At 38.3% G+C, this 16,006-nt stretch overlaps 1 protein-coding gene across 7 annotated transcripts in view; it reads left to right on the top strand.

Annotated features, from left to right (window-relative positions):
* Positions 1–10,875, top strand: part of PTPRZ1 (protein tyrosine phosphatase receptor type Z1) — a 131,338-nt gene extending 120,463 nt beyond the window's left edge. For 4 of the 7 annotated variants that reach the window (XM_015628531.1, XM_015628530.1, XM_015628529.1 and 1 more), the window contains 10 exons: positions 1,004–1,167; positions 3,482–3,617; positions 4,561–4,707; positions 5,346–5,439; positions 5,688–5,761; positions 6,753–6,881; positions 8,033–8,179; positions 8,485–8,627; positions 9,198–9,333; positions 9,842–10,875. In XM_015628531.1, coding sequence (XP_015484017.1) covers positions 1,004–1,167; positions 3,482–3,617; positions 4,561–4,707; positions 5,346–5,439; positions 5,688–5,761; positions 6,753–6,881; positions 8,033–8,179; positions 8,485–8,627; positions 9,198–9,333; positions 9,842–9,982 — 1,311 coding nt within the window. In that variant the 3' untranslated portion in view covers positions 9,983–10,875. Of the gene's footprint in view, positions 1–1,003; positions 1,168–1,899; positions 1,984–3,481; positions 3,618–4,560; positions 4,708–5,345; positions 5,440–5,687; positions 5,762–6,752; positions 6,882–8,032; positions 8,180–8,484; positions 8,628–9,197; positions 9,334–9,841 lie in introns of all 7 variants that reach the window. The other 3 variants (XM_015628528.1, XM_015628525.1, XM_015628524.1) reach the window with 1 other exon arrangement.
* The last annotated feature ends 5,131 nt before the right edge of the window (positions 10,876–16,006 follow it).

Here is a 16,006-nt window from a genome sequence, read left to right as displayed (position 1 = left end):
ATCCTAAAAACACAAGTGGGCAAAAGGAAGTGTTAAAATATGCTCATAATATTTTTAAGGCAATTGACAGCTCTTTTCTGCTGTATATGTAAAGCCAAATCCTGTAGATCCCAGCCAGCCAAGATGCTGGTCAACTTCAGTTAATTTAACCAGATGAACAAACTCAGAAAACTGTAGGACCATCAAGGAAAAGCAGTGATCACATTGGAGAGCTGATGTGAACTTTTCCTGCCTGGGTAGCAGGACAATACATTTTCAGAAAGAGAGCAACTTGAAGAAAATATGGTATGAGTTAAATTATCCACCTCAGCTCTCCATTTTCCTTTTTAAGGACAGGTGAATACACTCTTTGTTTTATTGAAATGAGAACCAGCATGATCTCAGCTCAGCAGGGTGATGTTACTTACTTTGAGGAGAATTCTGAAAGCTTAATTTATTCCAGCACATAAATGTCTGAGACATCTAGCCTTGCACAACATTCCCTGCATAATTAATGCAAAATGTTCAGTATTTACTATCAATTAATTTATTCTGCCTATTTTAGGAACCAGTCTTTGAATGAGATGACCTGCTTTCTGAAGGCATCCCTGCCTCTGAGCTGCCATGGTGGAAGGGAGCTTAGAAAAGCAGTTTACACAAGGCTACTTACCTTGTAGATCACTAAAGCTGGGTGAGATGAATCCCACTCTTTCTGTTCACTCAACAGAGGAGCAGAGTGGCAGGAAGAGCTGGTGACTCTTGAGAGCAGCTGTAATTTGTTACCTTAATCTTTCTCTATGGCTTCCTGAGAAAGTGTCAGGTCATTTTTCCAGTCAGTCAGCGGGCAAGCTGGTGAGACAGAAGCACTGGTCCTTCCCCTTCTCTTTGAAGGCTGGAATATTCAGAGCCAGATGGCATGCTTTGAACTAAATAGTGATAGTACTAGTTCAACACCTATCAGGTATGGAAATAAAATGAAGGAAGATGCGGGCTGCTAACATGTGGAATTATTTTTCTGTTGCAGGGTTCCCAGAAAGGGAGGTCTAGTGGACGCCTAGTGACTCAGTACCATTATACCCAGTGGCCTGACATGGGTGTTCCAGAGTACACACTGCCCGTTCTCACCTTCGTGCGGAAGGCGTCGCATGCCAAGCGCCACGCTGTTGGGCCTGTTGTGGTTCATTGCAGGTGTGGTTTCTAGTGCTGTAAGGTTCACTTCACTTTTGTTTTGCAGAAAAAAAAGAATTTTTCACTGGTGGGTTATGAAAAATTTCACTCTTGCATTTAACAATTCCTGATGGAGTACAAATAATGTTTTAGCTGATATTCTTAGCTGATAGTTCTTTCCTTCATAAGGCCAACTAATCAATTGTGCCACTTCTGTAAATCTCCATAAACAAGATGATGCTGCTCTGCACTATGTTCTTTTCTTGTTTGTTTGGTTGGGTTTTTTTTCTAAACTGCTTTTACTTCTTTTTCCTTTCCACTTTTCTGTACTGCTATCTTGAATGCTATTAGCTTACCAGATACATGTGTGGGGATAATTATTTCATTTCTGCAAATATACTTTTAGGATGCTTTTGGCTCATGCTTTCTTTGGTGCAGGGATACTCTCTAATCCTAAGAGGAGCTCTGTGCACAAGAGAGGACTCACTCTATTCCTGGCTGAACTACAACTCTGCTGTTTTTAACATTCTCTGGGCTCTAGCAGTCATTTGCAATGGAGGAGTGTTCTGGGGAACGGTTGAGGTCTGCATGTGCCGCAGTGTGCCGGCAGCTGTTCTGCCAGTGCTCACTGAAACTGGCAGCTCAGGGAAAATCGGTTTAAAAGGGCTTGTAGGGCCTGGAATGACTTCACAATGCCCATGAAGGACCAGGTTATTGTAAAATATATAAGCAGGTTCTGGTTTTCCACTGTAGTACCTCACCTTTGATGGAACATTTGGAAAGAGAACCTCCTCATGAATTCTGTCCTTCTGGAGCTGACTCTGAGAAAGCCAACAGGTAAAGTCACCTCACAAATGCTGCAAATGAAGATATTTTATTTGTGGGATGATCTAAGCTGACTGACATCTGTTTTTAGCTTGAAAAATGAATATTCCATATCTTCTTGTTCTGCTGATATTTACATTCTGCCTATTTTTGGGAAATTCAAAATGTCAAGTCTGAGATTGCTGAGATATTGGCAATACGTTAGGAGTTGAACAAATTGAGTTTTCAAAAAGTGAACTGTGGGAAGTTGTGTGGCTTCAGTCAGACCTCTCCTTTGAGTCACAGGTATAACTCACCTCTGTAGGCAGTTTTGTATGGTTTCTAGCTAACCTCACCACATGCACTATGAAATTTCAAAGGAATCATCTCATGTTTAAAATGTAACTTATTTATATTTACAGGCTATGTGGAAGACACAAGTGATGAGATTCATGAATCTTATTTTAGCTCTTTTTATTTGATACTTTTCATGTTTTGTCTTTCATAACAAGTACAGATGGTGTCTGGTAATCTTTGTACTTCTTTGTGTCTAACAGGGTATTAACAACCTGGACCTTTGAGTTTCATATTATACTCATTTAGACAGTTTATTACAGCAATCTGAGCTCACACTACCTATGCCCTGTGCCCCCTCTGTGGCAGAAATGAGATGACTGAATTAGCATGTATGGACTGAGCTGGATCTGCCCATAGGGGACCATGCAGACCCAGCATGGTGCTGCTCTCAAGTTACATGTACAGTATACATGATGTTCCTTCGAGTCTTAGAGGGGAATTACAACTGACTACTTCCCATATACGACTAGATAACAAAAACTGACCTCTTGGCTTTGTACTTCCTACGCAGATACTTTATAAAAGAAAAAGGTTTTCTTTAATTTTATGATACAGCTGGTTCTATACTACATTAATCAGAGTTTGTAAGAGGAATGAGTTGATTAACACCTTCTTTTCCATTTTCTATTTTTAAAATGGTTTTCAACAATTGCTTGCCACCTCAATTTTGTCTATAGAGCACTAAGTTTTTTCTTTTACAGATATACTCTCAACTCAAGTTCTGCCATTTCCTGGAGTTTATCTTTGAAATCTCCTATACTGTAGTGGGTTTCAAAATTAAATGTTTGCTTCAAAGTGGAGTTTAAACATAAAAGAATTTGAATGCATTAACTATGCCCAAATGCTGACATATACCACCTTTTCTGTGTGTATTTGGAAGAGTATCCTAAGGAATATTACAAGGCTGAAAATTGCAGACCTCCAGGAAATCCCTTAGTTGTATTTCAGCCAATAGTTTAAAAATCATTTGAGAAAATGATCTTTAGGTTTATTCTTGCACAAAGAAAAAGATTACTATCAGCCTTGAACCTTTAGCAAAGTATACCATAAAATAAATTCATTTGTAGAGGGAAGTCTTCCCTGTGCAGCAGTTTGTTGAAAAAGCCATGTGTATGGAACAGTTCTTCCCATTAGTGTTTTACTTCAGGCTCAAGACTATTTTTTTGTTTTATAGTGCTGGTGTTGGAAGGACAGGCACATACATAGTGTTAGACAGCATGCTGCAGCAAATTCAGCATGAAGGGACAGTCAACATATTTGGATTCTTAAAACACATACGTACCCAAAGGAACTACTTGGTGCAGACTGAGGTAAGAATAAAATATTAATAGCATGAGACTATTTCTGTTTGCAGGAGGAGAAATATTGCAATCCTCTTTCTGGCACCACCAGACAGACGGAAAACCAGTCACCAGACTGGATTTTCCCTTTTGCCCTTTGCCTTGGTTTTATAGAGACATCCTTCTGGGCACACTTAGAGCAGTGCACTAGAAATTACCTTTCTTTGGGGTCTTGTCTGTTTATTAAGGAGGACTCAGAAGGAAGCCTGTATAAATCATGCTTCCCACAGTACTGCTTTCTTGGCAGGACTTGTATTTTTGTCACAGAGCTTTTTGAGGAAGCACCATTGTCAGGTGTTCAGATCTTCACTGAACCTTATCAAACAGTTTATATTAGGCAATAAAATATGGGGGGGGAAGCAGTTTCAGACAGAAAATTATATACAGACGCTTTAAACTGAAGATTGTATATAGAATATTGAAAGACCAAGAGAAAACAATAAGGGCAACAGCAGGGCATTTGAAAATCTATTTCAGGTTTCAAGAACAGGTGGTTAGATTCCCCAGTGCCTTTCAATAGGAAAAAAAAGTTAATCAACAGCTAGGGTGCTTGTTCCAGAGGATGTGAGAAAGAAAATAGAGGATAACTGTAGGAACTAGGGGTAGGACTGGCTTGAAAATTTGACTCAAGGCTGTGCTTGCATTTTTAACTCTATTCTGTTAACATGAGATATCACAGGTAGTGAGAATTTGGTATTATTATATATATATATGTGTGTGTATTGCAAGTGTAATTGTCAAGTGTGCTTGTGTGTACTGACACTGCAGAGGGACAGCCTTCGCTATAGAGGATCACATTTGAGAAAACCCCTGTGAAAAAATAGTGACCACATCAGAAATGTCAGCTTAACCAGAGGTATCCAGGGGAATCTGAAAATCATGAGAGCTCAGATGTTTGGTTGTGTTTTCCTAGGAGCAATACATCTTCATTCATGATGCACTGGTCGAAGCAATACTCAGTAAAGAAACAGAAGTCCTTGAGACTCACATTCATGCCTACGTTAATGCTCTCTTGATACCTGGACCAACAGGAAAGACCAGACTGGAGAAACAATTCAAGGTGAGCTCTCTGAGATAGTAGTGTGAAAATCTTTAGGCGTGTAAACCCGAATGACTTAAAAGTAGATATTTCAACACAACTTTTCTCAGCTTTCTCTACCTAAAATTTAACTGCTGAGCCTAAATTAAGTTTAAATTTATCATATGAATGCAGACAGTTGGGACAGAATTATTTGAATACTGTTAAACAAGGAATCCACCCAAAAAATCCACAAAAAAGAGATAATTGGAAATAGGACAGTAAGTAGATTTTGGAAAATTTAACTAAGTGCCTTTGCTGGAAAATCTCTAAGGTAAAACTGCTGTCTGGAAAGATACCATTCTGGTATTCATGGCAGATATGTCATGAGCTATATTGATAAATCAGTGTACTCCCCTCCTACAGTACAGCACTGGCTAGATGACAGACTTCACCTTCAAAGACACGGTTATTTATCTTGGGTTCAAGAATAATTTGAATTGCTATAAAACAGTAAAAAGTATTCTGGTGACTTGTTAAGTAGTTTAGACAGATAACTAGATAACTAAAGTTCAGAGAGACAGCAAACCTGCAATATATGCACCCTTCTGTTTAATGCAGCTTATGAAGGAATGGCTTTTCTACAGTTACTTGACTTTTTTTTAACTTCATTGTTTCAGCTACTGAGCCAGTCTAACACACAGCAGTGTGATTATTCAACTGCACTCAAACAGTGTAACAGAGAAAAGAACCGAACCTCATCTATCATTCCTGGTAAGTTTGTTCAAATCCTCAACAAGAACTGAAGACATCTGCATTGGTTTGGAGCAATGTCCTGTAAAGTACTTAGAGTGAAGAAGTGAATTAAGAATTACACATAGAAAAATTAAACAGATGGCTGGGTAGGAATTTATCCTGACTGATGGAGCTCAGTGTTCTTATTACTGTGAGATGTGGGATAATTGCTATAATATTATAAGAGTCATTGCAACATATTTGTGAATTTGTAACTTTTTTTACAGTGGAAAGATCTAGAGTGGGTATCTCATCACTGTCTGGTGAAGGCACAGACTACATCAATGCTTCCTATATTATGGTAAGTCAGCTAATATATTGGTGAAAAACAATGAACAGCTGTTTTCAGAGTTGCCATTTGGCTGATTTAGGGTGGCACAATCCTGATTTTGAAAGCTCCTTTCTTCCATTATTCACTCTGCCTGAAAGACTTACTTCCTCCAGGAGGTCCTATTACCATAATTACTGGCTTTAAGTTTGGCTAACTGCATTGCATTTTAACAATCTGTAGAAACAGAAATCACATCATAGTTAAAAACTGGTAAAGCTAAATGCTTTATGGAAAGATCTCTTGAGATGAACTAAATGTCTAAACGTGTTAACTAACAAGTTAGTTTTTAATGGCTGTATTTTGGTTTGTCTTCCTACCTGCTCATCTCACAGTATTTTTGCAACTGGCATAGCTAAAGATACCGTAATTCATTAGCTTTCTTTTTGCTCTCTGGGTTTCCTTCAACTCTTTCCCTTTTCAATAGCTGAGAGGGAGGAGTAAATGCCTCCTGGACATTCAGGAAAAAAATGGGAAAGCTCTATGCAGTGGTATGTGTACATGATTTTTCTGGTGCATTACTGCATAGGAACTCTCTTTCAGGGTAAGAGATTGATCTGAGATATCTGTACAAATTAAGAAACTGCTTGGCATTTTTGCATATCTTTTGAGTATTCTTTTATTTGGTCAGGTAGTTAGCTCCTCTGGAATTATGGATAATATATTTTTATTCTGAGTTGGCTGTTTGAGTCTCCTCTGATCTCTTTTGTCCTTTTTTTTATCAAATATATTTTTATTCTTAAAAACTGTTTCAATGTAATTGAATCTATTCTGTTCACATGGAAAATATTTCAGTGGAAGTTTGATATTTTTTCTAATATTTGCAGGAAGCCAAAAAGGAACAAGTGTGCAATGTATTTTCTAGGTTCTCACTCTGTCCACTAGAACCTTCCTATTAATTAAGCATTAATATTTGGGCAGCAATTCTGAATCTGTCAATTAATTTATTTAATTTTTTTTGCAGGGTTATTATCAAAGTAATGAATTCATTATTACTCAGCATCCTTTACTACACACTATCAAGGATTTCTGGAGAATGATATGGGACCATAATGCCCAGTTAATAGTCATGCTCCCTGATAGCCAGAATATGGTAAGTTCTGTGGCTGATTGTTATGAGTTTCTGTATTAATTTTATTGGTATCACCATTTTGAAATATGCAGGATATGAGAAAATATCTTGGATTTGGAAAAAAAACCTTAGTAATACTAAGATGAGTGTAAAATCCCCAAGTCATCTAGCAGAAGTCTAGAAATCTTTGACTAGGCAGATTGTGATTGGAATGAAAACATATTGAATCAGTCCTGTACAATTTATAAAAGGAGGCAAACAACAGAAGTAACCACTATGGAAGGTTAGTTTTTGCTCCACAGCTTCTTAGCTGTAATATGGCTCCTTAGCCATTATTAGGTAAGGGCAGAAGTTTGAGGTTCTTTATTGCACAACAGCAGCTGGTGGGACTGTGGTGGGCCAGGAGCACCAGTGGCCAAGCATTCCTCACACGTAAAAAAGCCTGTGGGGAGCAGGAGTGGCCATGAGCACTGCCAGCAGGGTGGGCATGCAGGGCATGGGGCAGCAGTTCCTGCAGGAGGGTGTGCAGGAAGGGCACTGAAACCCTGCCAGCTTGGCCAGGCAGCAGTGGTACCCACCCAGCACACAGCCATGGCCTCTCTGAGCTCTGCATCCACAGCTGCAGCCCACCCCACCATCCCTGAAAGACACAACAGCCAGACAGGACACATGACAAGGAGGATTCCCTATCCATCTGACCATTTTGGTTATTACAGTGATTATAGGATTTTCTTTACAAAAAAATCTCTCTTCATTTCTGCTGTCAGACAGAAAAGATGTTCCCATGAAAACTTTTTTCTTCACTTTTAGGTAACCCCAAAACCACACATACATTAGAACACACCAGCTAAATACATCATATGACCATGGGCTATGCACAGCACAGCCTGAGGCCAGGCTGGATGTGTGGCACAATGCAGCACTGCAGGATCCTTGCTATGTAGGTCCACAGGGTACATGGATCTTCTGGTCAGGATCATGACAGAGGTCTTTGGAAACCATAATTTTGCCTTTGTTATCCCACTCAAAATTTGATTTGTCAATTTAAATCTAGACGGCTGGATTGATTATATATGTGACACATTATTTATTATGTTGGATTTTGCATTTTAAGATCTTAATATTACTTGCTTTTATGACTCCATTTTTGGTTTGGTTTTTTTTTCCTGGAGGCTGAAGATGAATTTGTGTACTGGCCAAATAAAGATGAGCCTATAAACTGTGAGAGTTTCAAAGTCACTATGATTGCTGAAGAACACAAGTGTCTGTCTAACGAGGAGAAGCTCATAATCCAAGACTTCATTTTAGAAGCTACGCAGGTAATGCTGTCATAAGCATATAACTAAGGACTTATTTTCTGAAAGCAATGCCCACATTTTGTTACATTTTTGATGGTAAATGTCTGATTAAAAAAAATTCATGCCCTAGAAACATCCTTGAAAGGGATATGTCTATAAGGTAATATGATGACATGGAGAATAGGGTAGTCCAACCTCTACAGCAGTGGGATTCTGCATCTGGAGGTTGGAGCTGGCACAAGGTGAAGAAAAAGAATAAAGAAAATCAATTTTTTACAAAATTGATTAATGGTGGTTTTTTTGTTTGTTTTTTTTTAATCACTTAGGATGACTATGTACTTGAAGTGAGGCATTTTCAGTGTCCAAAATGGCCAAATCCTGATAGTCCCATTAGTAAAACTTTTGAACTGATCAGCATCATCAAAGAGGAAGTTTCTAACCGTGATGGGCCCATGATTGTACACGATGAGTAAGAACTGCACTTTTCTGTTTGTTTTGATTTTTTTCTGTAGAACCATCCTTTCACTGAGTGAAAGTTGCCAAAATAAGGCAGAAGGTCTGCACTTAACAGTAGTGGTGTTTGCTACTGCTCCAGCTGCATCAACAAGAGAAACATTTTTATTTTATCATACTTCATTTCAGTTTTATGATTCTGATACTCTAGATGGTTATCAGGTGGGTCACTAGGGAGGAAGTCAGTTAAGACTTTATTGCCTTTTACTGAAAGAATTAACTGTTCAGATGAGGCACCATACCCTTCTCCAGCTGTTCAATAATGGCAAAAAATAACAAAATGTTGAAACATAGAAGGACCCAAATCTTTTTTGGCTAGTAGAGGGTTGTAGAGAAATAAGTCCAAGAAGTTGTAGCCAGGTGCTGTGAAAGTCTTTTTAAGGCAGTGCTGGGCAGAGCTGTTTCAGATATGGCAGATTCCACATGACAGAAATTCATCTTACCAGTTTGCCCCAGAATTTGTATTTTCTCTAGCTGTAAAACTTGACCCAGTTTCTAGAGTTTTGTTTGGTTTTACTTTACAAAGGCATGGAGGGGTGACAGCAGGCACTTTCTGTGCATTAACAACTCTGATGCATCAACTGGAAAATGAGAATTCAGTGGATGTTTACCACGTAGCAAAGATGATAAATCTGATGAGGCCTGGAATCTTTACAGACATTGTAAGTAATAAACAAAATGTGTGCTTTTTTTTTCCCTATGTGTGACATTATTAGCATGCTTAGATCTTAGGGCAACATTACTGAACTATTTGCATCTTAGTTTCTGAATGAATTAATCAAAACTGTCTTCCAGAGGTGCTGTAGAAAAATAAATCTTCCTGGAAAGAATACAGATGACAAAAAAATGAGAATAAAGCCAACAGACAGACAGTAACTCTAATCTGTCCCCAGATGTGCAATTTAACATGGATCAGATTCAGCATATAATATTTATTTTAAAATACAGCTTTCTCCCCTACTTTTACCATGTTCCCTAATGTTGTGCTTTGCATTGTGTACAGGGGGAGCCATTAGTCAGAAAATAATAAAGCTGCTAAGTAGCACAGTAAATTCTGGAGCACAGTACATTAACAGACTGACACATCAGCCATTAATTAATTTTGAGCAACAGTGTCACAAGATAACTATTTCTGCCAACATCCTGAGTGTATCCTCTTTTCTTCTCCAGGAACAGTACCAGTTTCTATACAAAGCTATTCTCAGCCTCGTCAGCACAAGACAAGAAGAAAACCCTTCAGCATCCATGGACAGTAATGGCTCAGCTTTACCTGATGGAAATGCAGCTGAAAGTTTAGAATCCTTAGTTTAATCAGCACATCAAATCAAACATACACATCACTGCATCACACCAATCACACCTGGAGTTTACCATTATCATTTTCAGTTTTATACTTTGGGTGGGGAAAATCTGTCCAGTCAGTATATATATAATCAGACCCCAGCCGTTGCTCAAACCAAGTCATTTCTGTTATATACAACTTTACTGTGGAACTTTTATCATTAACAATGTGTGCCTTTTCTTGAAAGATTTCTTGTAATACATTGTTACATCTGGACTAACTTGATTGACTTTTACAGTGTTTCTAATTATTGAATTGTGTATGTTTTTTCAGTATTAGTTTTTATTTTGATTTATCTGGCTTTACTTTTAACTTAAAATTACCGTATTTATAGATGCTAGGGAATCCTTGATTAAAAACATGTCATGGGTTTAGTATTTGGTTTATTCGCTGTATTTATAACAATTTACATTTGCTAGAAATGCAACTTTTAATATAGTAGAATGTAAATAAAATACTGTTCTACATAACATTCAACATTTTAAGATTTCAATTAGACATTTAGAATAGTAATCTGATACTTACTGTAAATACTGCTACTTCTGTAGTGATCCATGGACCAAATTTATATTTATAATTGTAGATTTTTATATTTTACTACAGAGTCAGTTTTCTAGTTCTGTGTAATTGCCTTGTTAAAATAATGTAGTCAGTATGTTTTTACTTTAACAAAGTCTTCTGATATATAATTGTGCATCTTAAGGAATTTACCTTCATATAGCTGCATGTGATTTTAACTTTTTGTGGGAACTAGAAATAATTTGTTTTGAAATGAAAACTTTTTATGAGACTAACACTATACTTGGCATTGTTAAATTGTTTTTACCCTGGTATTGCAAAAATAAATATAAATATTCCAGTCTGTGTTTAGTAGTCTTCCACATAAACAGTCTGCACTGTCATGCAGGAGAGCTTTTACTTACAAGAACAAGGACTTAATTGAGGATGATCTGCAGACAGCTGCTCCTCCTATAGAATCCACGAGTTCAGGAGACATTAGTAGAAAACTTTTATGGTTTTTAATCTCTGCTCCTACCCACACCTATAATGTCCACCTTAGCTCCTTTCTTAGCGTCTCCTCCCACCTCTGCCAGTCTGGTTGTCCCGTGTTAATGGGCTGTGCCAGGTGTCCCAAGTGGCTCAGGGGGCCCTTCCCAAGACACCTCTGTGCTGGCTTGGCTTCAGATCAGTCACTCAGCTGCTGAGCTCTGCTGCCTTCTTTGGCAAGGAATGGCCAAACTTCAGGAAGCAATAAAACAAGCAGTCTCTGCAAGAACCAAAGCAAAATGTTTCAAATTGGCCTCAATCATTTTCTGTAACCTTCAGAACTGGTGAGAAACGATACTGATTGTACTGACGGTTACACCACGGAAGGGCTGGAGGAGCCTGGAGCAGAGTGAAATGTTTGTTTAAAGCTAGCGTGGGTGTTGCCTTAAGTTTTAGCTTTCATATTTTCCAGATTCTGTACTGCATTAGTGTATAACTCTGAACTTCATAAAAAGTGTTAGCAAGATTAGTTAGACAAAACAATCCTTTTCCAGCCTGAGAACCAAGGACACCGTTGCAGCTTCAGGCCCAAAAAGTATAAACAACAGCGAATTGAGGAGAGCAAAGTGGGAGGATGGGACTTCATAACCTGAAGCTGCAATTGGACAAATAACCCCAATACGTAAATAGACCAAAACTCATAAAACTATGAAAACTCATGACCCACCTTCCATATTGAATATAGCCACGGCCAGGGTCTTGTACTTCCCAAGGTGTATCCTCTGAAAGCACTTTTAATAAATACCTACTTTATTCCTTTAACACTGTCTAGCCTCTGTTCTAGGTAGCCTCCCAAGGCATCATGGGCAGAAAGACCAACTATTTTCTCACTTTGTACAGTATATACAGTTGCTGTGTAGAAATATTGATAGAAGAAATAGTGTTCTGGAGTAGAATGCACAGAAAATAATGGACTCTATCTGAGATGAAAACTAAGCATAGGAAAAGACAGGCCTGATGTGAGCTTGGGGATTTTAGTAGACTGATTCCTAGAGTAGGCATGTGTAAGGGAGCTCATTGTGTCAGCAGATAGATCTAGACCCCCTCAGCAGTGTGGGATTGAGGCTAGGTGGAGCTGCAACAGAGCCAAAATAAATTCAGATTTAGAGGAATCTTAACAGTAGAATCCTTAAAGAATCCCCATACTGTTGACACATGAAATGAGCATGAAGGCCCTAGACAAGGAGACAGACTGGCACAGAACGTCAAAATAGCTAGCAGTGATGCAGTTGTCATGCTGTTACACTCTTTTATTGCAAGAAAAATAATCATATAGACAAAACAATGTATCACCGAATCACAGGGATGGTGTAAGGTTGGAAGGGACCACTGAAGGCCATCTAGACCATGTAACATAGCAGGTTTATAAAACTGTGTTAAAATATTAGTTTGTTTGAATTCTTTTACCTTTGACCTTCTCTTTATAGCCACAGCAGTACAGTCCCAGAGGTTATGGAGTGGTTGAATCCATTTGACTCGGGACCCTGGAGGTTTCCCTTTCCCCATCCACCCGAGCTGCATGCAGGATGATTCCCGTGAACCCAAATGGCCCTGTGCAGGTCCAGCCAGGGAACTTGCAGTGCACATGTTCCACACAGGGAGGCACACACACACACACACACACACACACACACACACACAGGATGCTAGAAATAGGATTCATGACACAGAGAATAGGACTAGGATTTCAGGAGGCAGGACAGAGGACCATGGTCAGACACAGCATGAATGGATGAGGCGCTGGCCAGCAGTCAGCACAAGCACCTTTTACCCCTCTTCTCTCCTTGTTCCTGTGCTTATTACTTCCCTGTTCTCCACAGTGCCTCTGTTTCTCCAACCTTGTCTATCTCTGCAGGTAAAAAAAATTCTTACCCAATTACTTTCATGGGTCTTAGCTTTGCTACCTCATACCCAAAAGTCAAACCTCAGCTGCTGCCACTTAGATCATCTCAGCCACAATGGTGTTACCAAGTTCCCTGGAATTTCTATCTCACAAGCTTTCCTTTCCAAAAGGTCTCCACCAGAGCTTGGCCTTGCCTCCCATAACTTCCATGAACTGCCTGTGTAGCACCACCAGACTTTATGGCACACTTCCTAACTCCTGTCAGCTGCTCACTCTTGCTCTCTCCAGCGAGTTTCTCAGGCTCTGGGCAGATTGCTCAGCCTTGGGCCAGGGGTGCCAGCCATGTGGCCACAGATACAAATACTCATCACTTTAGTTCAAAGATACAAACAGTTCATGAAATAATTCAGAGGGAACCTTCTTTTCTGGGCTAAAACATCTCTATTCAGGTTTTACACCTTTTATTCTTTTTTTTTTTTTTTAACCCTGTGGTCCTTTCCATGGTTGCATATTTGGTAATTCTGGAAGTTCAGGAAGAACAGGACTGAGATTAGGACTCCTAAATGCAAGCAAACATGCAATGTATCCCTAGTGGAGTTAATTGCTATTGACACATAGGATCTAGAATCATTTTAATTTAAAGAGTTTGGGGGTTGACAGGAGTTAAAAATGGACATAACAGGTGCATTGCCCCAGACAATGAACTTTAAGAATTACACATACACATTTTTCAATGTTCAGGCACAAATTTGGTGCATACAAAGGTGTATAATGGTTGAGCTTAGAGAAAGGGATTGTTTTCTTTTTCAAGTGGCCTAAGGGTTCCTTACTAATTCCTCTAAAGCACTCAGATTTGCTGATAAATTTCATTTGCACATCTAGGATAACAAGGACAGCAATGTTATGTACTTCCCCCGTCTTACTCAAAAATTATAGAAAAAAAAATTATATCCTAATCTATAGTATAACATACCAGAAAGGTTAATTTTGATTTTATGGCCAATTGAAAACCATATTTTATAGCCTTATTAGCAGATACTATACTTCTGCACTTCACTGCACTAACATCTCATGTGCTACTTCTTCAGCCTTTTCTTCTGGAAAACTGGCTCGTTGCCTCACATACCAAATAACAAGCATGAAGTAATCTTCTGCTAATGTATTTACAGTTTGATATAGTTGTATACACAAAGTAATTTTTAGGCCAATTAATTCTATTTTGCTTTTTCAAGCATCTGTGGACCCAAAGCAAAAAAGGAATCCTCCTTTCTAAAATCCCATCTTGATATAACCGTTCCTTTCAACCTAAATATTTTGCAGACGTTTTAAAATTGTAATCCAAGAAATCAGCTGTCATTCAAAGTTTCTTCCAGAGATGTTTGTAATCACATTCATCATCTTAGCATGCTGACAAGTTATTTAAAACATAAGTGCTTAAGATAATCTCTTTACTCACACATATTGGTTCTGATCTAGAAAAAAAATAAGAATCATAAAAAAAATCTTCTATAATCTTCAACTGTGATGGATTACAGATTTTAATAAATGCGTGTCAGTTCCTCTCTCAGACAAAGGCCATATTCTAATTAATTTTTTTCTTATAATCCAAGCTACAGACTCAAAAGACATATAGCCTGCCTTTTCAAACTGGGTCAAGTGTGGAGAAGATGTTATGTATCTCTGGTAAAAAGTAAGATATTAATAAACAACATCAGGTTAAGCTTTTTTCTTTACAAAGCTGTAAGTCATGTGTGACAGGGAAAACTTGATTAGTGTGATCTTCCTCCTAAGAAATCATAAAAGAGTTGAGAGTTTAAAAAGTAAAATAAAGAAAAGTAATTTACTATCATCAACTTTTTAGTAATTGTGATGTGGAGATTTAATACCTATGGAAAAGCTTTACAAGAATCAGCAATAAGTGGTGAACAGAAGTCATAAAAACTAATCACTGTCAGTACAACAACGAATCAACTAAATACTTCAAAAATCATTTGACTTCAAAAATCAGTTGAGAAAACTTGTTAGCAATGTTTTATCACAGTGCTTTAGCTGGCTTTATAGTTCTTTGCTATGTCCTAGGATAATGTAATTTCAGGCAGGTTGAAATTCTCTGTGGTAAATGCTTACTTCAAGGTGAATTTAGGAAAGTTAAAATCCTTTCTCTCTCATTCTGAAGCATAAACAAAGCACAGCAGGGGAGGAGATGAACAATATTGTCTTGTTGGGGTTAAAAACAGAAACAAAGGCCCCACTGTTACCCTAGGTCTGAGGTGTCATAGGTTATAGTCTTAGTTTTCACTACTTCCCTGCAGCAAGGCCTGTGTCTGACCATCCACTTCTCACAGGTTTGTGCTTTAATGGATTAGGGTTTCAAAGGGACAAGAAAAAAAGAGAAGGGTCTTTCACAATATTTGGCCACATCATATCCAACTCCCCTCCATTTCAAATTCATTCTTTCCTTTCAAAGCCAAAAGAAGGGATGGGAAAAAAACCCAAAACTTCTTATGGAATGGAATTCTTATGGCTTATGGAATTAATTTCTTTGTTTCCAGATAGTAACAACCTGTACACAGTACTTTAATAGGAATATATTTGAGATGGTGTGATTTGCCTTGATAAATTTTGGTCGACACTCCCAGCTAATTTTTTTTTTCTCCCCATCATCTTCTTAGTTTTCCAGGTTAATCACAACCAGAGCCCATTTTCTCCACCCATTAACAGCTATTTTGCTATGAGCTTACACCTTTTCCTGGCTTTTGTACATTTTTTTGTACTTTTGTATGCCAGTCCCTCCAAGGGATATAATTCTCACCTGTAGGAATATCTGGGGCTGAGAGAGTGTGAAATACAGAGGCAAAGAAGCCAGTCTGAGTGTAATGGGCTCAAGAACCTTCATTTCAGAAAGAAACTGTGATTTTCAATGTCATGAAGAACTGGCAATAGTATAAATTCCAAAATGAAAAAATGAGAGACACAGAGTGAAACAATCTGTTCCTTGAAGCCTGATGTGAACAAAGAGTTTAAGAGCTTTTCAGCACAGGCAGTGATAACAAGCCATGTATTCAGCTGAGCAAGGTCCTCAAGCTGAGACAGGCTGGGAGAC

The sequence above is a fragment of the Parus major genome, chromosome 1A, assembly GCF_001522545.3.
Source record: "Parus major isolate Abel chromosome 1A, Parus_major1.1, whole genome shotgun sequence".
NCBI classification, from domain to species: Eukaryota; Metazoa; Chordata; class Aves; order Passeriformes; family Paridae; genus Parus; species Parus major.
The sequence above is the reverse complement of the archived record's forward strand: the minus strand, read 5'-3'. Positions and strand labels throughout refer to the sequence as shown.